Source organism: Megalops cyprinoides, chromosome 14, assembly GCF_013368585.1.
Source record: "Megalops cyprinoides isolate fMegCyp1 chromosome 14, fMegCyp1.pri, whole genome shotgun sequence".
NCBI lineage: Eukaryota > Metazoa > Chordata > Actinopteri > Elopiformes > Megalopidae > Megalops > Megalops cyprinoides.
In genome coordinates, this window is record NC_050596.1 from 5,185,076 (window position 1) to 5,212,805 (window position 27,730).

The window sequence follows — 27,730 nt, forward strand, 5'->3', positions numbered from 1 at the left end:
GCTGTTTACAACATACAGAGGAGGGGCAATGGCCATAGCAACTCTAACTATTTATCGTCAGACCACATTGAGGCCAAAGTAGTTTTTATGCTTCCCGTGGGTACCTGAGAACAAAGAGCCATGTAGGTAGTGCACCATCTGCTGGGAGACAATGGAGCCGCCTCTGTAAAAAAAAGCCCCGCCCACTCCCCAGAGATCAATGAGGTACAGTCACATTAGCACACACTCTGTTTTCCTGTTTTTTTTTTGTGCTGTACTATTTTCATTGATCATAATCCATTGTCTGAATGGTATGTGGGTTGCTTTTAAGTCATTTTTAACCAACAAAGACTACACGCTTATGAACACAAATAAGAGGGGATCATAGGATCTCTGCGCATGCTATGTTTGGTTAAAGGGAAGCCCCACCCACTGATGGGTGCTGTTATGTGTATGCTCTCCCAGCAGGAAGTCACATCCATCCTAACATCCTGTGAACACTGACATAAACATGGAAGAGTAAAAGACAGAGGGATCTATTTCTGGAAAACGTGTAGAAAACACGGGAAAAAGAGATATGCTATGAATCGGATGGCTACAGAAGCCCTCACAGTATCTGCAGGCATGGCATTCTGTATCTGGTCTTAAGCATTTTGAGGTCATGAAAGCACATCATTCAATTATTGCCAGATTATATCAGCAAAGGGGTTTATTCATTCAGTAGTTTGAAATGTAAAATTCATCAACACACAGGCTTCTTGCTTTTAGATCCTATAGCTGGTTACTCTGATTGACCGGTATTCTATATTTTGGAGGTTTTTACCATCTGTATTATATACTAACCATACCAATTAACGCTTTCTTATGTGCCATCAGAAGAAAGAATGTGAGCTTGTCATTGCCTTACTTAGCCAGATGATGGCAGTAGCATTGTAAACATAAAACGACATCAGATTCTATAATATGTACTATAAACAATAAAACAACATTTTATACATTTATAAAATGTCAGTTGTACATTCATTAAATTCTCATTCCTGCTATCTGATTATTTTCATTGCCTTTTTAGTATTCAACAGAAATTTTCAAACAGAAAACTTCTACTTATGTCAGCAGTCCCACTGTTAGGGTCATGGCCCCTCATGGCCCCACCAAGCCTGTTTACATAAAGGACAACATGCACAAATCATGTGTTGCAGCTAAATTCATAAAAAACATCATGCAAACACATGCAAAAAGATTTTCTGCAACCAGTTTCAAAGGTCTAATCTAACACAGAGAACTGCAAAACTGACTACAGAAATTCTGCAAGGTTTCTGACAGAACAGCAAAAACAAACACCTTGTTGATCTCCTTAAAACTTTATTAGTACATAAAAATAAAAACAAGAAAAAATTGAACCGACTATGGCGTTTTTCTCTATACACTCTACACATTATAACAGCAAACACAAACAGAGTGACTACAGCACATGCCGAGGTAACAGGAGATACATTCGTGAAGGGATTCACTCAGAAGCAGGGGCCTTTCTGTGTTCCTCCTCACTCCCATACACAGAACACCACTGACACCTGGCACACCAGTAAGCTCTACTGGAAACCCCAGCCTAACACCTGCTGAGATCCAACTGTGCAGCCACTGGTAGAAGGCCAGGTGTAATGTAGATGTAAAGACAAGAGGGAAAAAGGGAAAGATTCACTAGCCTGCTTAGCTGTGTTTTTTGTGTTTGCTTTTTTCTTTTTTTTTGTTTTGGCTTGTCAAGACCATCATTATCAGTGACAACAATCCTCTAGTTTTTCTATGTACCGTACGTTTAAGTCCAACATGACTTTTTGAGTGTTTCTACAGCTGCAGAACCCCTGTCAGTGCTAACCACAGATATCACATTTTGGTGGAATCACTAGCATGTCAATTTTCATTAATTTAGCACCTACATGTGAAAGGATATCATATTAACACTAACACATACTGGGTAGGCATTCTTACATGCATAATTAGACAAACAATTTTAGCCAACATTTGATCTAATACAAAAAAATCAACAATTTTTTTAACAAGACTGCCTAACACGCCAGTTAATTTTGGCATACAAACTGCCGTTATGCAAGTGAAACTGGAATTTAAGTGTTATGTGTCCATCTCTACCAGTCTCTCAGGATATAAAACACTGAAAATTGTGTCAATTATCAGTCATTAAATGATGTATCTTGTTTGGCACGGACACTAATAACTGTATCTTCTCCTGACACAAATGAGGCTTGAGTGATTTTTTGGCGTTGGCACCAGTCACTTTAGGTGAAATATCCTTCACAATGAGTGCAATCGCTTCCTGGAAACCCCATTTGTCACCCTGGCAACCAGCCTCTGGGAATCAAATTTTGCATCCACCTCATTGGTGGCCTCACACACATTGTTAAATGCTTCTTTCATTTTTCATCAGCAAGAGATGAAAGTGAATAAAACTAAATAGTGTTATTTTTTGAAAACAACTAATGTCTTGCTTTCAAAAAATAATAACATTTAAAAATTGAGTGACAAGGATTAGTGAGCCATTAACTTTTTGTACTTTGGCATTAGACACTATAATTTCCAAGACATAAAATATCTTCAAATTGACATGCTTTCATCTGTCAGCCATGATACAGCTAAATTTCCAACAACATACAAAACAAATGGTACCATGGTACAAGTGATAGGAAACAAGGAGCACCCATTCCCCTCTCATGAGCATGACCTCTGACCTTTGACAGGCCAAAAGAAATGGTGCAATATAAGTCTACAGATCAGAAATGAAGGCGGTCTGGGAAAACATGTTAGGTTGAGTGTGCATTCACCCTCTGAACAGAAGCTGCCAAAGCCAACGTGAACCACACTCTGAGTCCAATGCACTCAGGTGTGGACAAACAATTTCGGTGTGTGAGAGGATGAAAGGATGAAAGAAACAAAGTGTTTAAAGGTCCTCACAGTTTGACATTGTACACAAAAAAACAACAAAACACACAATAATTATAGTCTAGTATGTGCTGTGACACAGCAGTGAGAGTTCTCCTGGTGAACATTCATATCATGATTCAGTGATAGGACTGGAATGGCACTATATCGTAAAAGGCGGACTCTGTGCACATATGGGCATACATATTCCATATCAAACCATAAATAGAGGCAGTGTGTGCGTGCAGGACCCAAGCAGGCCGCCACCTTTAGGGGTGTGGTCATCCCCTGTGGCCCTACTCCAAGTGTGGGTGTTTTCCCGCTCGTCTAGTCAGGGGTCTGCTGGGGGTCACCCCCTCGCGGTCCCCCTTACCCCCATCGTGAGCTTCCCTCAGCTGTTTTCAGTCTCTTTTTGGGCACCATTCTGGGGGACCTGGTAGACCAGCTCGTCTGTGGGCAGGGCCTGTCCCGGCATGTTTTTAGGCGTGTCATACTGAGGGCGCGTTCCTGACCGGCCACTGTCTGTCCGCGGGAGGAGGGGCGCAGGGCCATGCCCTTTGAATGTGGACACGGACACCTGTCCTAGAGGCCCTGAGACCGGGTGACCGGCAATGTCCAGAACAATGGGCGTGGCATACTCCGGCCCCGAGGTGGGCAGGGGCTGGGCGTAAGCGTGGTATATGTCCGTCAGCGGGGCATCATATTGGTCAGACTCAGCATACCTTTGTCCCAGGGCTCCGGCCACCCCGCCCACCAAAGGCTGGGCATACTCTGCAGGGGGGATCAGAGTGAGGGGGAGATGGTGACACCCACTACCTGAAATAACTGCAACGTTAAGCACTGAGGGTAAATAGTAAAGACTCCAGGCAAGGACACGTACCTGCGGGTTCAGCCAGCAGCACAGGGGCGGTCTCTCTCCCTCTTAAACGGGTCACCTCAGAGCTGCTGTACCGCACCACTGACTCCTCCCCCTCTGACATCTTGGAGGGCAAAAGCTGCTTCATGCCCTTCCACCAACCTGAGCAAGAAACAGAGAGAAGACAGATCCATTGGACAACAGATTACATTACATTACTGTCATTTTGTAGATTCTCTAATCCAGAGTGACTTACATAGATTCAATTTTATCCATTTATACAGCTGAATATTTACTAGGCAACTGTGGGTACCTTGCCCAAGGACATTAGTGTCCCAGCGGGGAATCAAACCAGCAACCTGTCAGTTATGAGCCCTGCTCCTTCCCACAATGCCACACAGATAACCTTTGCTGTGACATACTAACTGTGACCTAGGAGTGCCTATAAGAGGCCCTTCTGGAACAGAACAGCATTCTGAATCAACGTGGACAGGTTACCTGTGCGGTCCCACTGTGGAAGGTCATATACAGCCTCTGTGCTCTTCTTCCTGTGGACGAGATGAGAGAGCGTGACACTAGGGTTCACCTGTGCAGGTGTACACTGACACAATCCCGCTTGAGGAGACGCTCACCTGTTCCTCCAGTGCCAGGCACAAACCAGGGCAAGTACAAGGGCAGTCAGAGCCATGGCCAGCGTGGGCACCAACACCGCCGCCAGCGCCACACCTAGAAGCAGCCACAACCAGAGACATTATTCCTGCCTCCACCACAGTGACTTCTGGGTAAACCCACACTGCCTGTCTTTCAAAAAGGACCACTGATACCCTCTACTGCCCAAGAAGCACAGTTACCGCTCTCATTGTCTCTTTTTCAAATGGTATATTACGCTGTATCACACCTGAGGAATCATACAGTTGGGCTGGTTAAGGTTGGGGTTAGACCCTGAGATACAGGAAAAGCCATAGGGGATGACCACAAGGGGGGTGTTCTTACTGTTGCTGTCGCTTGGAGTCATGGTGGTGTTGCGAATGTCCGGGGTGAGAGTGGTCTTGTCGCTTTGGAGTGGGGGGTTGGTGCTGAGTTTTGGGGGCGACGGACGGAAGATTCGGGGTCTCACTGGTGAACCAAATGAAGGAACAGGAAGTGAGCATTCGACTCAGACTTGCACTGAAACTAGATAGTCCATGGAATTCATTGCTACCCAACCCACACCAAAAGATACACACACCTATGGAAAATGCATGTGATTCCCACAACAATGGCCAATCAGCTTAAGAACATTCAGTCAATAGAATTCAATGGAATATCTGATTCTGATGACAAAACAGGCAGGCAAAAGAACCTGTCCAGGTTTTACAGCTTCTGTTCACATCTCTGCGTGGGAACCTCACCTGGCAGGTAACTCACCTGCGTGAAGATAGTCCCTGGCTCTGAAGTACCCCTGGAGGTGTGTGGGGATCGTACCTGTCTCTGGAGCACGTCTGAAGGTTCCCTCATTGGTATGCGACTGACAGCCTAGCAGCTCCAGCTTCATGGCAATGCGCTGCTGCCACTGGGTGGGGCTCACACGCACGTATCGCGCCTCGATCGGTGGGATGAAGTTATTGCGCACTTCATGGAGATAATCTATGTTTCCTTGGAAAATCTGGCAGTAAAACAAACACAACAAGTGAATAGCCAAGAAAGTCACAAATAACTTTTGTCACTGAAAGGTATGACATATACAGAAATAAACAGTCATCCTCATTAAACTGTACTGTTCATTACACATGTGTGTGCATATATGCTGTGCTTTGTTGTACTGTTAGTGTGTGTGCATGCTGTGCTTTTCCACACTGTTACTGTGTGTATATGCTGTGTTTTGTTGTACTGTTACTGTGTGTGTATATGCTGTGCTTTTCACTGTTACTGTGTGTATATGCCGTGCTCTGTCCTATTGTTACTGTGTTGCATGCTGTAGGGAGATCAGCCCTCAGTTGAATTATGTTTTGCTGGTGAAATAGTAGTAAAGTTTAAAACGCCAAAGTAAGTATCGCAGAGGCAGCTGTGGGGAATCACAGGCACACCGACCCCTGACCTCTTGAGGCCACGATAGAATTACACCCAAGATTACACAACAGAGCCTACGCAACTGAGCCTTAACGTTTCAAATCAAGAGAGCCTGGACACTCTAAATCAAGACAGCTCGAGCACTTGATCACAAAAAAGCTGGAACATTCCATTGCAGTGGGGCCTGAACATTACCAGCGCATTACCGATCATTTGAGAAAAAGTACAGCTCCCCTCTACTGCACATCTGCTCTTAGGAAAACACGGTGTCAGAGGGTGTTGTGGACTGGACACAACTCAACCAAACATTTCCATTGTGTGTATGAGTGTGTCTGTGTGCATGTGCATGTGCGTGTGTGTGTGTGTGAGAGAGAGAGATTACATCACCCCCGATGTATTTGTGCATGTTTTCGTTTTTCGCAGATAGGCGGCCGTGATGACACAGTGGAGAGCGTTAAGTGCTGCGTTGTTGCTGAGCACGTCATTCGCAGGATCCCATTAAATGATTCATACTTCCAAGCTCGTACAGGGGTGAGCTCATGGCACAGGGGAGTTTAAGTGGCCATCAGTCTCCCGGGCTATCACAGGGCTTCATAGACTCAACGCAACACAGCAAACCAACAGAGAGCCACATTTGGGGCATTTTCACCCCCTGAAAATTAACCAACAAAAATTGAAACAGAAAAAGTCCAGCTGTAACATGCATTATATGAGAGTTTTACGAAATGAAATGAAAATGAGATAAAATCATGATGAATATAACAATGAAAAAAGGATCTCTTATAAGGAAACATATTTTCCTTGCCAAAAAAAGGATCTTTTATAAGGAAACATGTTTTCCTTGCCTTTGGGGCAAGTGCCTCTAAGTCTGCAGGTATGGCCATGGTTTGGGGTGTTCCCAGTCCACAGGGGACACTTTGTATTGTTGTGGCTGTGGTGCAGTTTTTCCAAGAGCTAGCTAGCCGTGCAGAGCAGGATGGATTTCAGGCTTCCATTGCAGCAGGATTGTAAGAGATCATTTGGTGTGCAAAAGTAGTTCTGAACCTCTTTTTTGAATGTTTTTCAGTTCTTTGGGTGACCTTTTTTGGGATAGTGCTTTTTGACAACTGTTTTTCTCCTTATTTTTCTCCCTCCTGGATTCCAATGTCATTTTGTTTGCTGTTGCGGACTGAACTGAAGTGATTCAGAGACTTTAATTTATAGCCTGGATTTGTGAACATTTCCTTTGGTGTGAGGCTCATCGGGACTCCTCTATATTCATGTCTTTATGTCATAAAAATTCATTGCCTCAGAAAAGATAAAAATGCCATTTAGAAAAGGCAACAAACACAAAATGAAACCACTGCCTGTGTCTTCCTGTGGGCTACTCTCCAAATACATTCAAATGGGCACCAGGGGCATCAGTAAGTCAAGCAAATAATGTATTATGACAGCAAACTGCACCAACACACCACAAAGACCCAGACTGCTACCTTGTCTCGGTCAATATCTGCCTCCCTGAAGGTTTGCCAGTGCTGACCATCCTGGCTGTACAGAACCCGGTAAGCAGACACATAAAAGGGGTACTCGATGAGGGTGGAGCCCGTAGTAGTAATTCCTGGGGGTGGAGAGAGATTAGGTTGGGATATTTTGTTTATGTTTGGCTTCTAAAAAAACTGATCCATCATTTGTACCTTATCAAACTGTACTTTGAACATAACACACTACTAACAAGAGAAAGCCATTCAGTCCCTCTTGACTCATCATTTTGCCTATACATTTAATTATCACTTCTTATCCTGCACTGACACAAAGCAATCAGAGCAACACTTACAGCTATAATAAATTACTGTAAAAATTGCTTTAAAAACATAGTTAAGACTCTACTGTCTGCCATGCTTTCTCCAACTCCTCCACGCATCTTTTCCTGTCTCCCCCATCCCTTCCTGTGTACCTGTGATCCTCATCTCCCGCTTCAGGTCAACCTGTATCCACTGGTGCTGGTCGCTGTGGGCAGCGGCCCAGGGGCGTCCCGCCTTCTTCAGCCGGGCCCCCGAGGGCCCCCACATGCTGGGCTGGCCATCAGCGTCGCTCCACTCCCAGACGGTGGAGGCGGAAATTTGGGACTCGCGCACCACACCCGCCTTCAGCCCCAGAGTCCCATAGCAGCCTGCAGTGTAAGGGAGAGAGGCGGGGAGGGAAAGATCAGAGAGCTGATACATATCTGCTGCACCTACACAGTTACTGTGCTTCACAACTGCCCGCACAGAACCCTTTCTGGAGGGACAAAATACTGCAAACTGAAAGGAGATGTTGGTGTGAGTTTCTGTGGTAAGGGAGCAGGGCTGGGTGATGTGGTGCTTAACCCTTTGTTGAGATGTTTTGCCCAAACTACTTCAGGAACCATTCAGCTGTGCAAACAGCTAACATGTAAAACTGTTAGCCTCATAAAATACCCAGGATACGTGGCTTCAGTAAGCAAGTGAATGATGGACTAGTGGGCAGCCTGTTTTTTCAATGTATGAAGCACTCCTGTGTCTCACTACTTTTGAATGTCTCATTACATGTTCCTACAGGACAGCCAGAAACAGTGAGAAGAAATGTCTGAAGAACCAGGTCAAAAGAAAAAAAAAACATCATCTATATAATATGATATATAATAACACAAAATATGGAATTCATTATATGTAATATGATCATATTCAACCTTGCTTTGGGAGGAGGGATTATATGTATGGAAGCGTGCAGAAGTTTATAGTGGGTAGCAGTTGGACTAGTAGCAAGGGACCTGAAGTCAGAGTCGCAAAACTGTGAGTTTGAACCACTGGTTGGGCTTTGTTGTTATGCTGTTATACCTGTACACCCTTGAGTAATGTGCTTCACCTACAGTGTTTTAGGAAATATCCAGCTCAATGAATCAGTATTTTAAAATGTACCATATGATCGCTGACTTTTTGCTGTGACAACAGCAAAGACAGGGTTGAACTATGTTGAGCACATAATCCAACAGAGGTAAAACAGTATACGTCGAGGCTGCATTTATAATGAAGCAGGAGTCAAACTCACCACTGGTTATGAAGGTGAAGAGGCTGTTGGACAAAAGGCCGCTGAGGGAGGAGAAGAATCTAATCAGGCAGGACATAACGATCCCAGAAACCAAGAGACAGAGGTTCTGAGGGAGTGCACCAGTGTAGAAATGAGCCTGTAGGATAGGTAACTTATTACATAAAATATATTATTCCAGGTCAAAAGAAGCTGTATAAATGGCCTAGAGTAGATATACAGCTGCAAGTGTCAGGTACAGAGCTTGACTAAATTTTTAAAAAATGTCCATCACACTGTTAAAGCTGTAAGTGCTCTTATATCTTGAGTGGTGGCCTAATGTAGAATGTCCATGACTACTAGCATAGCAACCCAGACAGCACCAGAACCTCCCGCCAAGTGGAACCTCCTAAACAAGGAAGTACCAAGGACAGATGGAATGCTGGAGCCAAATATCTAGTTATTAGATCATCTGTTATGAGAGTATGTGGTTATCAGATGATCTGTTATGAGACGATCTGTAGATCTATAGATGTTCCTTTTGTAACTCTGTTCTAGGCTTTATCAGCATTGTGTATGGATTCTCCCAGCTGCAGGAGAAAGTGGAGGCTTGCAAAATGGCCGGGCACATCACAGAGCTGTGACAGGGCGGGGCTGTGAGGTAAGAGCACTCACGTGGTGGAGGTGACATTGTTGGCCAGTGTGCTCTCGTAGTAGGGGATGCCTTTGCTGCTGACCACGCTGATCTGGCCACCCAGAGCATCAGACACTACCCCGGCGTGAATGCCGGCCAGGCACACGGACGAGGACTGCAGGGCAGGACAGCAGAGGAGAGGGAGAGAGACCAAGCCAGGACCAGAGGGGTGAAGTCAGAAGGGTAAGGAGGAGAGTAGATTGGTAAGGAGAAGTTTATAGGGGTAAGGAAGAGGTTAGAAGGGGAAGGAGGAGGGTAGAGGGGGAAGGATGAAGTCATAGGGGTAAGGAGGAGGGTAGAGGGATGAGGAGGACAGTTAGGGGGGAGAGGAGGGTTGAGGGGTAACAAGGACAGAAAGGAGGAAGGAGGAGAGTAAAGGGGTGAAGAGGGTAAATGGGTAAGGAGGAGGGTGGAGGCATGAGGAGGGTATGGAGGTAAGGTTTCAGGAGGGGTAATAAGGAGGTCAGAGAGAGACAGAAATAGAGAGGGGGTTACAGTGAGGTAAGAGCACAGGAAGCCAGAGAGTCTTCAACAACACCACAAAGAGAAACATCTCAAACTCTCTCTGATGCACTGCAGGGGAATGCAGGGGAAAACAGCATGGCCACTAGAATGAAATAGCATGGCCTGCAACTTGACCCTTCTTACACACACACACACACACACACACACACACACACACACACACCCACAGAGACAAATACACACACACAGGCAAATACACATACACACACACATTAAGGCAAGTACACACAAAAACACACAGATACCATCCCAGAACCTCCCAGAGCTTCACTTCCTCCAGCTGTGAGCAGGAAGTTCCAAAATACTGCCACTGCTAAAGAGAACGCACTTGACTGAACCCAATAATGATTACACACAAAGATACCTCCTGCTTTACATTAGCATTCTACAACTAACCTCACCAATTTTCCCACCTCCACAAGAGGATGCTACAATAGGAACCAGAACAGCAGATTTGCTGAGACATTCCAATCATTAAGGAGACTTGCACTGACCTCAGTTCTATTATTTTGACAGGCATTAAAGGCTCTACCCAGCGTAGCTGCTTCATTCATTTTAATGGAGGCATTGCACAGGCATTTCTCCAGACTTGCTTCCATTCGCTGTAGATGTAGTCTGGGCATGAATCTGCCTCCTATTCACACCCTGTTGTTAGGCACTCTAGAGGTTTTACAGCAGCTGCTTATGCTTTTTAGCTAGTCACTTGTGGCTACATGGTTATGGAGAGGTAAAGCGTACTGACAGAACAGGTACATAGAATACATGGAGGTAAAGTATGCAGGCATTTCTCACAAAGAGGATACATGCAAATAGCTCATTTCTGTAGCCTGCCTGTCAAAAGCTGCCTCTGGTTCACCTCATGCCACAAAGGGAGAGAGAAGAAAGCACTGACTCAGAACAATACCACGTCCTGCAGCAGGACGCAAGCTGGCGAACCCCGCCAAGGTTTGGAAAGAATAATAAGCCACCGACCGCTTTTTAACGCACAGATGTCATTTAACCTGCTCAAAGTCAACAAGATTCACCACAGGAACTCAGTGACACGCGAAGGCTGAGGGGAGCAGGCCAGTGAGCTTCCAGAAGAGTAAGAGGGAGATGATGCATGTGGGTTGAGGCTTTGGTGTAAATGGTTAGACACGGCTTAAATCAGAGCTGACACAGTTTCCACAATGAGTGTCAACTGCCAGGGGGAACGGGGGAGGCTTCAGGCTTTACTGGAAGACCAGTGGATCCCCCCTTCCCCCTCCTCACTGTCCCACCTCACCCCCCATGGCTCCCTGGGTTCCTCCCCGGAGGGTAGAGCAGCTGGCAGGGCTGTGGCTAACACCCTAGAGCCAGACTGACCACAGAGGCGAGGTTCCATACCCGGGGCCCTCGGAAACACTGGCCCATTCAGTGTACAGGCATCCCACAGCCAGCCACCACTTCCTGCTGGTTAGCAAAGTAGCACCCCCACAACCGCCGCGCTAACAGACCAAAATAAACAGGCACTTCTGCTGCACCGCGCTTTCCATGCTCTGCTGAGAAAGAGAAGAAACTCACAGCGGAACATTTCCACGGCTCTCCTGCTCCAGAGAGGACGGGGCCTCCCTGAGAAACCGTTCTGTGAGCAAGTACGTGTGGCCTTGTCTGGCAAGGCCCGGGTCCCCCCCCACAACCCCTGCCACCACCGAGCCAGTCGGCCAAATGTCCCGCGCGTTTGTCTGCCAGTCACCCATCAGCAGACCGCGCGTTTTTCCACGCCATGCGGGGTCCCTCTGGACTAGGGGGTGGCCGGAACGTTGAATGTTCCGATCACATTATTCCACTTCATCCTGGAGTGAGGATGGTTCCAATTGTGTTCCCAGCCATGAAGGACCACATCCCCGCTGCACAAAAATGTGTTTGTTAAATGCAGGATGAACGCTTAGGAAAAAACCGCTACATCTTTATTGTCAAGCCCAAGACCACGTTATGCTGTCATTGTTGATGTGTAGTATATTGTTCTTCCATGTTGAGTTACATGTCTGCATAAGAAAACAGGGTGATGAGTTCAGCCTGGAGCAGGCTGTCCAGTGCTGGACTGATTTAGGATTGAAGAATGCAAATGCACTGATCCTGTGCTCTCCCATCCTAAAAATGAATACAGAACCGTGTGCCAGGCCCTCAATGCAAGCCGTTCTGCAGGAATGCCGCAGGGAAGGGGTTAAATCCTAGATTTGATTGGCCAGCGCCCACTCGCCTGCATCCAACAGCTGGTCGACATTAGCGAGGTATCCGGCCAAACAATTAGCTAACCTCTCCCCACAGTGACTTGTGGGAGTCTCGTCATCGGCCGCCCAGCCCTGTGACCCGACCGTGACTCGCTAAGTAAGCATGAGGTCACCTTCCAGAGGCTCTCCACTGACAGCCTGAAGCTTGAGCCGTGGACGGGCCAGGCCTTCATGAGGTCATCAGCAGGAGGGGCTGGCCCACAGCCTGAGGCGTGGGCTGTGTTTGCACGGGGTCAACCAACCAGAAACTCAAACACAGGCAGACCAGATCAAATGACTCAACAGGTGAGTGATGTGCATGAAGCATGCCAGCCCCGCCACACGCAGAGACATCTCTTGCCCGTGCAGGAATTTACGGCATGAGGCACGACACTGATATTTTCGCTTCACTGTTCATTTTCCTCTATGGAAGCTAAGCAGAAGGCCACTAAGTCAGTTACCTAACAACCCTTATTAGTTGGGTGCAAGCTCCCTAGTAGCTGGTTGATCCTGATTAAGACAGCACTAAATTGAGAGCCAAAATGAAGCCCTTGTGTATCACGGTTTCCACTTTGAGGACTGGGTTAAAGGCTGCAGCACAGGGTGGGTGTACTGTGTTGTGAACATTCCACAGTGGCAGGGGCTGGAGGGTGGGAGCTGAGCTAGTCCCTGCTGAAGTATGCGTCATTGAACCTGAAACCCCCCCTCCAAAAAACTCCCCCTCTCTCTGGAGTCAAGGCCTGTGCCTATCGGACCGAGGCCCCAGTGCTGACTAATAGCCTGCTCTGTCACTCCCATGCATTCCCTCTGAGGTGCACACACACAAAGGGTTCTTCACTGATTTACTGGAACCAAAGCCATACTCACATCTCTGTACCCATGGGGGATCGTTCCTGAAATCTCCCCAAAGGCAGTCAGACACCCTGCAGGACAATATTTGCTGCAAACGTAAGAACACTTAATGTTAATCCAAGCAGAAAGCGTGACAACATGCATGACACAATTCTCCTGCTCCAGAACTGCTCAATCAAACAAAACAAAAACCCTGGGATCTGAATAATGTCTATAATCCTTTGTATGATTGGTTCCTATAAATGAATGTTGACCAAAAAAAAAAAATCTTACCTGAACTCTGGCTCTGTGAAATGTATTCCTTTGTCCAAACAGGTGATCAGATCTAAAAAGCGAACAGAGTCCAATAGTACAAGAGTAAGTACACATTAATGCACAGTGCTAAAGACCTGTCCCACTTGATGAGGGATGAGGGTAGTGCCTGCACTCTGCGTGCCTAAACAACTGGGGCTTTATGGCTTCAGCTGCCCAGGGGATTCAGCTTTACGCACCCCCCCGCCCCCTCGATGGCCATCTGTGGAACGCTGGCGTTCCTTGCCCTGGACACGTTCACTTTACTGTCCACAGCAAACAAAGCAGGAGGGCTTGTTGGCACAGCTGGGGATCAGACAACAGGAGGAGGAAGGCCTCACAGCTCAAACAGGGGGCTCCTCTTTCATCTCTATCAGCTCATTGTTGACTCTCCCTCATGAAAACCAACACTCTGTCTCAAACCGGCAACCCACATTGCTGAGTAGCTAGAAGTCGGACAAAAGCGGAGGCGTTTGGTGAGACTCCCACCACGAATGACACAACCGCCCAAAAATCGCCTCCCAGCTTAGTGACCGGTAACACAACGCCATCCTGAACTGACCACTTCGCCACAGGACCATCATGGCGCAGGAATTCAGCGGCTTCGCCGGCAGCCTCAGGGGCAATTCCACATCAGCTAGCCCTCTGGTGAGTCAAACTTGCCGGGATGATGGAGGCCTGGGCAATCAGTGAGTCACTGCATCTGGCCCCCTGCGTTCCACACGGTCACGGCGGCCTTCACATCACGCGGGCTGCCACACAGTCACTTACCTATATGACTCTGGCCAGGGCTTGCCATTCAGAGTGGACTCTGCATCCGCATATCAGTATTTTTAGCACAACATAATACACTCCTATCTTTAGAGTGTATACAATGACCATACTTTACAAAAATGGAGAGCATGGCCATCATTGATAAGCAATCGCACTGCGCCACACGCTAAATAAAATCCTGAACCGCAAGGATACGTTCAAACGGGGGCATCATGACCTCATCTGCTTCCCTTCTTCATTGACAGACACAATCATAAAGCAAGTCCGCAGAGCAGCGTCAGAGGGAATCACTAACCTACAGCCCGCTAAGAGAGAGCATTCAGCTCCCGCCATTTCATTTGATGCTTTTATCTTCCCCTTTTAAAAGAAATCACATCCTGATTTGATTGAGTCTGGCAGTTCATTTCTTATCTAGCTCCTCAGTGATGGTCTCTAACTCCCTGCCCCCCGTGGGACTCAGTAATGTGATACCTTCTGCTCCTAGGAGGGGGATAAAAGCTTTTGATGAAGGGTGAGTGCTCCAGTGTCAGTGGTCATACTGTTATGAGTGACATTCTCAACCCCACCCCCACCTCCACCCCTACCCACATCATCCTTTCCAAAACAGAGAATACAGTGCAGTTCACAGGACAAAGTGAGGCTTTCGGAATGAGCTACACATTGTTCATATCCTTACCATCCATTTAATAGAGCAAGCATACAACAAGAAGCTAGATAATGCCTAGCATGACTGAAACTGCTCTAGACACACAACTGATATTGCTCTAGATGAAATTGCTATAGATGGATGACTGAAATGGCTGTAGATACATTCAGGAGGGCTGCTAATGAACCTGGAAACAGCAGTGCAGTGTGAAAGCCTGCAGAAAGAGAGGGAAGCAGATGCGTGCCTACTCAGTGCCTCTGCAGCACTGAGCTGTGGGAGTGTCTGCCGCGCTGTAATCTGAGCTGGTCCTGGTCCAGCCCGCATAGGCAAGAGTTATGCCTGCGCTGGCTGATAACAGGGTGCTTCCCACCGCATGGTACGCCCCGAGCCCCAGTGCCGCCCAAATCCCTGCGGGGACTTCAAACAGATGCCCTGGTGCACAGTATCTCCCCCCCCATACCGCCAAGGCAGACCGTGTGTGTGAGAGACATGAACAAGAACCAGGCTAACTTTAAGCTTTCTCTAAAACTCTCAACAACCCTGTTATGTTGTCAAAACAGTCAACCAACTGAGTTTCTGCAGGATTTGAAAATTTTATTTAGGAATTCATGAAACATAATATTCCTATTGTGTGTGTGTGTGCGCGTGTGTATGTGTGAACCTGTAATTTGCCAAACCACATACCCTGTTCGCTTTGCAAACAAAAATCAAGGATAACAGCCTTCGTTTAGAGGTTTAGCCCATTGTTTCAGGTTTACCGGTGTTTGGTTTGAGAGTGTGTTAAAGCTGGTGCTTCCCCTGTCTCCAATGATTAATAACAGGGTGAAAAAGTCTCTTCCAAATTTCCCTGGGGTTTGAAGCTAAGGAGTAAGGGGGAGCTCAGCTCTCTAAGATGTGCCTGGATCCAATTAGCTGCCTGCCTCTTATGTATTGCTTTTAGGAACTGCACGGGGGCAAAACCTCCACTGTTACAGCACCCTCTCATCCCGAAATGTCCCCCGCCACCTGCAAGCTGACATGGTCCCCACTCTGTCTCTTCAATTCGTCAGACATTGGAGGAGAATGTATTGTGCATTTTATACACGGTTGTCTTTCAGCATGACACAAGCGAGCCAGTGAGAAATCCAACAAGACAGGAAGAGATTCAAACACAAACCCCCCACAGACATCCTCCTTGAAATGAAATCAAGCTGGTTTTGCTTGACTCTTTTGTATTTTTAATTGTGTTGCTTGCATCATGGTTTGATTTGTGGTTTGATACTGTCCAATACACTACTCTCCATTCAATCTACTACCACCCCTGCACAGGAAACAGCCTTTTCTCAGAGTGCTTTCTCTCTCCCAGTCACTGACCTTTGCCCTTTGCCCCCCAGTGCAGGTGTTGACTAGGCTGACCTTCCACATGACCCTTCACCCACAGATCAGATCTTCAGCCGCTCCAGTGAGAGACTGCTTTGCCTCATCAGCGGGTGATATTACTGCTGCACAGACAGCAGAAACCGCCTCAGAGAAGCCTCAGTGCTAACTCCGTTTGACACCCCCACCCCAGCACTTCGCCCGCGCAGAGAGGCCCGCCAGCCAGGCAACAGCTCTCTGGGCCTCTCCTCGCAGCTGCCTGACAACGGCACGCGGTCGGGCGCCCTCTGCCTCTGCGGTTACCCCAGCTCGGTCTCTGCCATAACCACCATCTGGAAACGCCTCCCCTCCCGGGACAGCCAGCGCACCGCTGCTGGCCTCTCCTCACATCCACACAGCGGAGCCGGGACATTACACTGCATTAGCTGCTTACCCAGAGCGGCTTATGCGCTTCACACATCATCCGTTTATACAGCTGGATCATCGGATGGAGGCCAGAGTACTACAGCAGTGCCCCACCTGGAACTCTAGTGGCAACCTGCTCCACAGCACTACAGCACGCTGCTACACTCTGAGAACACAAGAATGGCGTGACTGTCCCCCATGTGAACCAATGGTGCATGTGCACCGAGCGGCGCAACAGTGCCTGCATGCTGAACCCGCCTCCCTCCCCCACCCCCCTGATCTAATTTCTACCCTCCAGCGCACTCTCAGCCTCTGATTAACCCGTCCCCTTGTCAAGGCCAGCAGGGCATCGATCCTGAGCTAATGGAACACCTGTCCATCACCTGGCACTTCAGCCCTCTGACACAGGGTGATAAACTGATACAGGCTAATGAGTGAGCAGGTGGGGGGAGGGGGAAGGGAGAGGGAGGGGCAGGGAAGGAGAAATACAGAGAGAAAGACAGAACTCTGTAGCAACATCATCCCTCCCACTCCCTCATTTCCACCATTCTTCTCCCCAGCATGCCACTCTCTTTCACAAAAAGAAAGCCGATCAGGTTTTCTGCAAGCACAAACACTTTGTCCACAATCACCCTTCCATCTCCCTCTCGGAGGAAGGCACGTCAAGATAAAACAATATTAATGTGCTGTAGTTGGGAAATCAGACATGGATAATCCCCTCTGCATTTAAATGGTAACAGAAGTCAAATTAAAGAGAAATTCTTTCTGACTCTTCCTTCATCTGTACCTCTCCATTAAATGCATTTTGCCCCCAAAACGGCATTTGAAATTCACATGGGAGGAAATTCCCCAGCAGGAATCCTTATTAGATTTGTACAGAGTGCTGTAAGAGTGGCTTTCTCTTACCGGAGCCTTCGCTTCTGAGAAGAGAGAAATTTCTGTCTATTGGAGATGTTTATTTCTCCTCTGTGTGTACAGCGAAAACCCATCTCTCTATAGCCCCACATATTGCCCAGTCAACGAGGAGGTGAAAAAAAAGACGCCTTTAATGACATTCGCATGAGCTTGTAAACCCAGATGGACAAAAACAAGAAACCCAGCCAACAATGACTAGCCACTCGCCCTTTTCTGATTCAGCCGCTTCCGACCAGAGCCTGGATGAATACGCGCTGTCCTTGTTTCGGGGTTCGGAATGTTCAAGGGCAACAGAAAAAATTATCTACCTCACCGCAATCCTTCAGAAAGGCTTTTCACTTCAGCTACAATTTCAGTCTATCACTACAAAGATGCAGGCCTCCTTCAGTTTAAAAGCATTTGGAATAATTCCAGTGCGGTATTGACCAATTACCTCACCCCACCGCGGAACATCAGTCTCTCCACTGATAGCATCTCTGCCTCTCTTTACCCCCGAGGTCACATCGATCTGTATTGATTTTCCCGCTGCCGGCTTACAAATAAACAAGCCCCCGGACAACGCCAGGCATGTTCACCGGACACGCCCGGGGCCCGCTTTTACAAGTGGGCAGATGTGGGGGAGGGGGAACGGCGGTGCGCCTGGCACCTCGTACCTAGGCGCTCGGTGGTGGAGTAGGAGAGGACGAAGCCGCGGCCGGACCTGTGAACCCCACTCATGAACTGGACCGTCACCTCGTTCCCGCTGGACTGGATCAGCTCAGGAACCTGCAGACCCAGTCCGCAGTACTTCACTGGAAGCAAACACAGAGAGACAAGGGGTTAGCACCCATTCCCTAACAGGGGTGTAAACCTCTGACTTTAAACTACAATACATCCACATATTTGCAGATGTTCTTTTCCAGAGCAATTTCCAATGTGCAAACAGGGCATTTAACAACACAGCTTGAGATGCTGTACAAGAACAATATATTTGAAGTAAAATATCTGAGATTTCACATTAACATGATGCAATATGATGCCATGTTACCAAACATCAATGTAATATAATTCAACATAATCTTAAACTTATTTTATATTTTTAAAAAATGTGTATCAAACCATTGGTTCACTGTATCCCATTGACAGAGGTGCAAAAAGGGGGTATGCAACACATGCAATGCAGGGGGGCACCGCAGAAGGGGGGCACCAAAGCAAGCTTTAAATAGCATAAAGAAAAGTTAAATTAATAAGCTTGAAATACAAACATGGTAACCATTGTAACACACAATGTTCAGTGGGCTTGGAAAGTCCTTTTTGATGAAAATCGGTTAAATAGCATATACTGTTTGATTTGTACAGTACCAGCACAGAGTGTTATCGGTCATGAGCATAGACTCATTAAGGAGCGCAAGTGGCCGGGAGTAGTGTGGGTTATCCAACCACAGCAGAATTCCATCGTCGTCAAAGATCGCTAGCTAGCAGATTGAAGTAGAGTATGGCACTGACGAGCTACATATGCCTTGCTAAATTTCCAGTGTTAGAAAGGAGGGTAGTAAGGCCATCTAGACATCTGACATCAGGGCAGTGGATTCTAGCCAGCACAGGGATTCTGTCAGACTCATCCAGAATAGTGAAGGAGAGGGGAGACGTGCAGCACTGTACTGTAATCCATCAGACTCGCCGTCACCCAATGAAATCAGAGACTCACTCAGGCAAATGATGGCTGAGAAAGGGCCTTTAGAATGCCCTGGAGGTCCATATCCAAAATCAGAAAAGAGTAATAGACACTTTTCTGAAGCTTACTGCTATCACCTCCTATTGAATGGGGAGAGAGTTTAACGTTGTTGGCTAATGTACTCCAAAAAACAAAGTTTACTGTTTTTGCTAATTCTTCTCGCAAATTATTTGGAGTATAAATTTGCATATAAATTTGCCACTAAGAGGCAAGAAAGCCGCATCAGAAGACCCAAGAAGCGGCAATTTACCTGGTTTAATTGAGCTATTGACTCATTAAGACAATTATCACAATGGCTGAACATGTTTTAAAAGTTGCATCTTCCAAACATGCAGTGTCATATTTGATTATATTTGCATTAGCAAGCAAATGAAGTAAAGATGGCAAAGGCCTAGCAGAAACATTGATCAATAAAACTGAAAATTTGGGATTAGACTTGTTGTAACCACAACAAGGTTACTTGTTGTGGACAGATTTATGAGAGGGATTCACAATGTACAAGCATTAATACAACAGAAAAACGAGAAACCTTATTCATTCCTCATTGTAACCACAGCCTTAATCTATTACGGTTTAGTGCAGCATCCTCTAACAGAGAGTGTTCAAATTCAAAGACTGTACACGATCTTCATCTGTAAAGAGGTGGGACATTTTGAACGAGTTTGTTGACGTTACATTGAAAGCACTGAGCGATACACGTTGGGAGGCGAAGCTGGACTAAGTTAAAGCCTTGCAATATCAGTTGGGGGGGATACTTGATGCCTGTAAAAATTGTGTGTCCAAAGATGGCAAAATTCCTTCAGATGCAAAAGCACTATCCAACAACATTGTGCACATGGAATTTCTGATGAATTTGAGTGTTTGATATGACCTTTTACAGGAGATCACACGCATAAGCATTTCAATGCAATCTGTGCAAATATCGTTAGACATAGCTGTTATGCTTATTGATTCCCTAAAAGAATTTCTATATGGGTTTGAAAAAGTTGTGTCAAAAAGTTTACTAAAAAGTGCTGATGCAAACAGAAAAGGTTCCACGATGAAAGTGACAACAGCAACCGATCAGATCAAGATCCTCAAACACATTTTAAGTGCTCGGTATTCAGTGTAATTCTTAATATACTGAACCGTGAGCTTTGCAACCGATTTCAAAATCTGAGGCATCTCTCAGAAAAAAATTCATTTTATTACTGACATGGATAACAAGACAAAGGAAGAACTAGAAGAATGTGTCACTCAGTATGAAATTGAATCAAGTGACAAGTGCAGGGATATTATACAAGGTTTTACCCTGCAAGCCGCATTCTGAAAGGTCAACAAGGCCAGAGATAAGCTCAGCTTGCTTGTCAAGAAAAATCTCAGCTTGGTTTTACAAATTTGACTGTCAGCTTTTGAGTGTTTTTGATAATGCTGCTGACAGCGGCCTCAGCTGAGAGGTCCTTCAGCAAATTGAAACTTATTAAAAATTACCTCCACTCTTCAATGAATCTCTCAATAATATCAATTGAAAACAAAGTGGTATGTTCAACCTCCTTCAACGAAATTTTAGATCAATGGTCTAGTGCAAAAGCAAGGTTTGTAAAAGTGCTGTAGTTTGTTACAATTGTTGTGTATAAATAGGTCTATTGTGACTTTTGCTTGTTAATATTGTAACTATTGTGTGAAAATAGTGTAGTATGTGTATTAATAATGAACATATAAACTATGACAATGTGTGTGGAGTTGTGAGGTTTGTTTTATATTTGTATTTGTTTGGATGACTCGAGAGAACAGTAATCTGCTTTTTGTTTTGGTGGGACCCAGTGACCATGCTACGGCTGGCAGTTAAGGGATTGTCTTATGAAAATGAAATAAAACTGGGCCAGCTGAATCAATAGAATTGCTTTCTCATTTTCATTCAGCCACAGCAGATAGGACATATTAACATATATGTTAACTTTGGATTAACTTTGAAGTGTTAAATATGGAGTGAGTTTGTGACATAGCAAATTGTACATCATAAACATGTAATTTAGACCTACATGAGTCAACAACACAGGAGCACTATTTACTGTAGCTGTTCAAACACCGCAACATTTAAACAAGGGCGCTAAATAGGGTTTTGCATGTATCTAAAGAAATAGGTAGGTGGGCCCCTGCCCACTGAAATAACACTCAACGTTCAAAGACAAGAACTGTCGAAGTTTCACTCAAGCTGTTCCATTAATATGAGTAAAAGTAAATTTTAAAAACCAATGACATGGATCGATTCTCACTTGCAACATAGATACAGCTACAGTTCTGCTTTTGTATTGATGCATCAATACAAATTAGTGTGTCATTACACCCCTACTCATTAATAAATGATTGGCTCACATCTGGGGCGGAGCTATGATCTATGATTCCTTCCCGAATGCTACGCTCTGCTACCGAACAGCGTTTGGTGGTCCCATCACATCACGGCACAAAATCACTATCTAGAACTTGCTCTGAAGTTGTCCCCCGATGGTGGAATGAACGTCCACACTTCATCCATTCTACCAAGTCGCTCTCTGTGTTCAAGAAACATCTGAAGACACAGCTCTTCTGCTCTCACCTGAGCACCTGAAACACTACCAGCTAAAGGGATTTCTCATGTCTCAAAACTGTTTCCTGTTGAACTATAAACAAAAATGTAATCTAATGTTTTAACGCACTCATCATCTCTACCAGCTAGCTTGTACCTTGTCTGGCCACCCACTGAAACCTGGTCATGCAGCGCTTCTAATATTCTTGACTCCTTATGGTTTTCTTCCTTGTACTCTGCTTCACTTGTAAGTCGCTTCGGATAAAAGTGTCTGCCAAACGAATAAATGTAAATAAAAGTAAATGTAAATCTAATAAATGCGTGCGTTCATTGGATATGCTACACAGCAGCTGTAGGGCAGCTATCCAGTAGAATTTCAGTCATTTTTTGTCTGCTTCTGAACACCCTGAATGCATGCAGTGCTTTGGCTTTATCTGACACAATGAGTCTGTTACGCAACAGCAGGTCTGCAGGCCAGGGGACACAGGCCATTTGACTGCAGTGCAGCCTGTGTTTCATCACCTCCACTCTGACAGATGGCACAGCGCCCCTGCGGAGGGACTCACAGACACCCCACCCCCGTGGCACTCACCGATCTCCGCCCTGTTGGGCCCGATGCCATTGTAGATCCTCAGGTAGTTGAAGTGGCAGTCTGAGTCCTCGATGTCGAAGTCCCCGAACTTGAAGTGGAGCCTGCTCCCAGAGGCCACGCGGATCTCCCACTCGCACACCGTGTGGTTGGGGTACGTCTGGGGGTAGTTAATGGAGGACAGGGTGCCGCTGCTTGGGCCCAGGACAGTGTTCCCACAGCCATCCCCTGAAACCCAAAGACATGGCCACTATGGGGTTACAATGAGCCGCAGTGTGGCATAGTGATTAGGAGCAGCGCTCATAACCGAAAGCTTTCTAGTTCAACTGCTGGGGCACTGCTGCTGTACCCTTGGGTTTGCCTTAGTAAATGCCCAGCTGTATAAGTGAGTAACACATAAAAGTTGCAACATACAAGTTGTTCTGGATAAGAGCATCTGCTAAACGATAATAATATAACATAATGCTACAATGCTGGGGCACTAGTTCAAATCCAAGAGGCCTTTTTTTTTTTTTTTTTTAGAAAAAATTATGTTTCACATCTGATGGGCTACCTAAAGAAACTCCCATAACCCCCATAGAATGATTTTAAAAACCTTCCTTATTTAAGTCAACTAGCTATACAGCCATCCCAGCATAAAAACTACTTGTTATTATAACATATTCTTCACTGTAATATGCGCTACAAGCATATAGGAACATGTGAATTACATGTCTCAAAAGGTCTTTTTACACAGGACAGTGACATGTGGACACAGAGCAACAACAACAGTAGACAATTTAGGGGAGAGGGTGTGGAGTTGTGTCACTCAGGGCTGCAGCTCCAGCCAGAGCCCTCTGCACCTGTTGATGTTCTCTGCTGAAAAACAGACCCCCCCCCCCCCCTTGTTCCGGGGCCCAGCTGTGGGGTTAGTGACGTGTGAGATTCCCGCATGCCTGGCCAGCGCTGGACTGTGAAGACCACAAGCAAGGGACACACAGTGGAAAGGCTGCAGTAATCAAACACACACTCACACGCATACATGTACACTCACACACACACACACACACACACACATACATATATGCACATGCACATGGCCATACACATGCACGCACACGCACACGCACACACATCCCACTTGGTTCTCTGTCATCCATGTAGAAACTGGCAGAGTCTCCCTGTGGAATGGAACTGTCAGTTGCTGTTTGGCTCAACTTCCAACAACTCCTCTTCTCAGCGACAAAAACACAAAGACAATCCTTCACTTAAACTGTTGGACACTTTTTTTCCCACATTTCTGTAAACTCTGTACACTCTATGCTTGTCGAAGAGTGCATTTTTGTTCAAAATTGAGGTTTACAAGACCAGAGTGGTCAAATGAAACCAACGCAACACAAACAAGAGAAGTGTTTAAAAGAACAGTGAATGAATCAAAGCTGCAGGACATTCATGAAGGGCCTCTTGTGCACTAATTGCAGCAGACTCAACCCCAGTCCTGCAGCCTCAGCCAAACCCTCCCCCTTTCTCCCACAATATCCTCTCTTCATCTCTCAGCCCCCATATCAGGTGTGCTCTGGATGTTCACCAGAGCCACATAAACAAGGAATCAGCTGAACAACAATGAGGTCTCAACCCCGCATTCCTCCGAGCTGCACGGACGTCGCCATAATAACCTGTGGAGGAGTGACTCCTGTTAAGACTTCTGGCAGTGTGCTGTGTTGTCCTAAGAGATGCACATGACCAGAGCAAAGGACCACAGCGTTCCACTGCAGACGCAGTCAAACTCAAGGCCACCGCGTGGGTTAGCAAACCATTCCTGAATACAAGCTTATCTGTGCAGACCATGGACGGACCACTGCCTGTATTTATTTAAGTGTTCTGGAGAACAGACAGGGTCTGAGTTTTTCCGTATAATTTAATCCAAGGGCGACCACAACAGACACAGCTGCCTTGAGCAGGACAAGGGTAAAACTTCCAAAGAACACTCACACATAGCTATTAACTTCTCTGTTGACGGAGAGTCTTCTCAGTACACAGTTATAAAAAAGAAAACTGCAGAAAAGAATCAGTGGCTCATCTCATCAAGTTGATTCTCCAACCTCTTCATTTTCTTCTTGATTTTTGCTGTCATTTCTTTCCAGGGAAGAATGTTAAGACTTGTGATTCACTCTTAGGAGAAAAGACTGAGAGCAAAAATCATAACTTTAAAGATTTAAAGAGAAGCTCTAAGAAAAAATAGGACCATCTGGGACTACATACCACCAACATCACTCTTTGTCCTCTTAAGATCACACATATGCCAAAACTCACTGAAAGGCCAGTTTTGGTCAGGTACATGTAACTAACAATGCAAACAGAAATCTTGTTCCCTGTTTTGTGATTTGAGAATTAGGCGGGTCTGTTAAGTTTACATAGACCTTCTTAGCAGGCATGAATAAGGGAAAAACAGGTTTACTAACGCACGAGATAAAGAATAAAGACATAAGCTGACATCAAGCAGCATATCCCTGAGAACAAAACAGAATTCTCAAATACTTTACAACAACGACAGGCTGCGAATACGTTACGATCATGTTCGACTTCATATGCTGTAATACGTTGGACACGACATGACTCCTCGGTCAGTTTGGTATTACATAACACACCGAAATCGCTCCAGACAAATCGGAACAAAACACTATCATCTGCATGACATCCTTCTGTTATTTCTACACGGATCTGCTTCGGAGAATATCCCAAATCTCCGGTCTCCTGACATAACAGACACGGCGTGCAAAACCAAATTCCCAACGTGTAGTTAAGACTTCTCTGTTGAGGCTTTATTGTACAATCAAACGCATCCATCCAGAAACGATGTGCTATGAACACTTATAATAACAGATTACACAGGATACTCTTGAGACTAATGTAACTGGTATTTTGTTCATAATACAGTCAGCCACTATCATAAATTATCTTTATGTGGCCCTTCCCCCCTGTTTGCGAAAACTTTGCCAAATGGTGTGTTGCTATCACCCTGGCTAGTAAACTCTGTTTCGGAAATACTTCTGTGCAACCCGGGTATTTCGGCTGCAATAACAAACCCTGACAACACTGTAAAAGTGATTGTTTCTCCGATCGAACCCACAGCTAGTTCGCTAGTTACACTTTTTACGAAACAACTGAAACATCGTATGCATGTAACTAATGTTAACGGTACAGCGGTATAAAATGTGTCAAAATGGATCAAGGCAAAACGCACATAATTTCTGCCGCTTTCACTGTATGGTTCTGCTCTGCAGTTAGCTAATTAGGTTCTTCGATTATGGTCTGCAAGCACCAACCTTTTTGCGCTTGACTGGCTCCCGTGTTGAAGATGATGATGATGGTGAGTGTCGAAATGAAGAACACCCCGGCTCCGCTGGGTCCCGTTCTCACCATCCCCAAAGTGGCCATTCCAGCCTGCGGTCCGACTGCATAATGAAGTATTTTGGGTTATAAAACTCCGTGCAGGTCAGTAGTCGCAGATTTTTCGCTCCGCTTTGAAATCAGTTCTTCCTCGGGAGATATTTCTCCGCCGATCCGAATTTAACGCTTTCGGCGTCTCGTCTCCTTTCGCTCTGCACTAGTTTTTAGCTTCAACGCATCCAATCTAATGTACAACTTCCTCGACTTCCGCTGCTCCCACAATGCAACAGGACCTCACGAACGGAGGGAGACCGGTGAGTGTGGGCACCGCAAAAAAAAGATAAATTCGCTTCCTGCCTCGGTATTTTTAAATTATATAGACCTGAGGTGTGCCGGCAAACAAAAGAGCGACTTGAGTCTCTCTAAGATAGTAGTAGTATACCTTGGAGCGTGATCCTACGTTTGACTGCGATATTGGAAAAACGCTGCTGGATTGGTGGTTCTGTTATTATAAGACAGAATTCCTGCCATTGCTGCACTGTGAAACAAAGTCAAGGGTGATGCAACTGGTTAACCATTGGCAACCAACAGCAACAAACACAGTGGCCATCGTGGTGAGTCAGTTAGCGTCGTGTGATGTGGATGGATCGTGGATTCGTAATACTTTATCCATGCACGTGGGAAACCTTAGAATGCGCAGATGTTCTCTACAGAGACATGAGCGTAGCGATGTTTAGAACTGATCCAAAGTGCGGCAGTTACTGTCACTGCTGTAGTCCGATTCCCTGGAATTAGTAGACAGCATTCACTAGACAACTTTACGTCTTCCATCGGAAGTCTGCAACGCACAATTTTGTGGAACGTTTTAAAATTCATTATGTATTTTTAGATGTTTTTTTTTCTTTTTAAATTGTGTTAAACCCTCTTCTGTGAAGAGGGTTTAAGAGGGTTCACAATGAAGAAACCCATTTCTTCATTGTGAACAACAAACATTGTAATATCACCACAATATACCTGGATTTTGACAGCATTATATGCATTTTGAGTTTTTGAACGGTGCAGAGGTATCGTACCGAGGAATTATTAAACCACCAGTGCTCTTTTGTTTGTGTGTACAGATTTAGATTTAACAGAATGTGACAGGTAACACCATTAACCCATATTGATGAAGTAGGTCACTATCTTGGGTTTGAACCCTTCTGTTGAAAGCATTTGAATTTGAGGAGGGAAGTGTTCAGATAACAAGAGGAGGGAGTCAGGAACAGAGAGAACCTCCAGACCAAATGAATAGATTTTGCCCAACCGCTACTGAAATTTGGCATGTCACTGACAGATAACTGGTTGGGTTTGCCATGCTTCAATACTGGTCATAAAGATATTTTAAAACTGCTGTGTGTAACAGAATGACGTTGAGTTGTTAATCAACGTTATGCAAACTGAGAAAGATCATCTATATGTATTTATCCTTTTTTAAGAGCTCATCTCCTTTAATTTCTTTCATTCTACCACTCCGATGACTTCATATTTGAAAAGAATCCCCCCTCCCCACTTACATGGGCTTACAAAATCAACAAAGACCCCCCCACCACCCACACCCCCGTGGTTGCCACGGAATCACTGCAGGAACAAATATCACTAGCTTTGGAAAGTGTTTGCTGTTGCTGTCAGAATCACAAGAGTCACAGGAAGTGCTTGGATCAGAGTGCTGCCGTGCGACAGCACCCAGCTGTGACATGGCCCTGCTGTATGTTTGTGTCACCCTCAGCTATTAATGGAATATATAACCAGGGCTAACACCAGCACAGCTCGGGTTCTCGAGTTCTCCTCCCTCAAACAGCTGAGATACAAGTAAGCCATGCAGTTGTTGTTTTTTGTTTTTTTTTTCTCTTGAGTTTAATTGTCGATCACTATGGTGTCAGTAGGTATTAAACCAGCGTAGAGAAAACTTGTCACACCTGAACCTTCTGCTGAGAGACATATTTCATGTC

The 27,730-nt window shown here is 45.7% G+C and overlaps 1 protein-coding gene across 1 annotated transcript; it reads right to left on the reverse strand.

Moving 5' to 3' along the window:
• Nucleotides 1-1,374: 1,374 nt before the first annotated feature.
• dcbld2 (discoidin, CUB and LCCL domain containing 2) lies at nucleotides 1,375-26,339 on the reverse strand. The gene is made up of 15 exons (XM_036544967.1): nucleotides 25,679-26,339; nucleotides 22,377-22,601; nucleotides 18,179-18,316; nucleotides 13,412-13,463; nucleotides 13,154-13,226; nucleotides 9,512-9,645; nucleotides 8,861-8,901; nucleotides 7,749-7,964; nucleotides 7,288-7,412; nucleotides 5,231-5,411; nucleotides 4,760-4,882; nucleotides 4,399-4,492; nucleotides 4,265-4,314; nucleotides 3,791-3,928; nucleotides 1,375-3,681 (listed from the first exon to the last, which is right to left on the reverse strand). The coding sequence occupies exons 1-15, from the start codon at nucleotides 25,788-25,790 to the stop codon at nucleotides 3,302-3,304; spliced, it is 2,082 nt and encodes a 693-aa protein (XP_036400860.1). The 5' UTR covers nucleotides 25,791-26,339; the 3' UTR covers nucleotides 1,375-3,301.
• Between the last annotated feature and the right edge of the window lie 1,391 nt (nucleotides 26,340-27,730).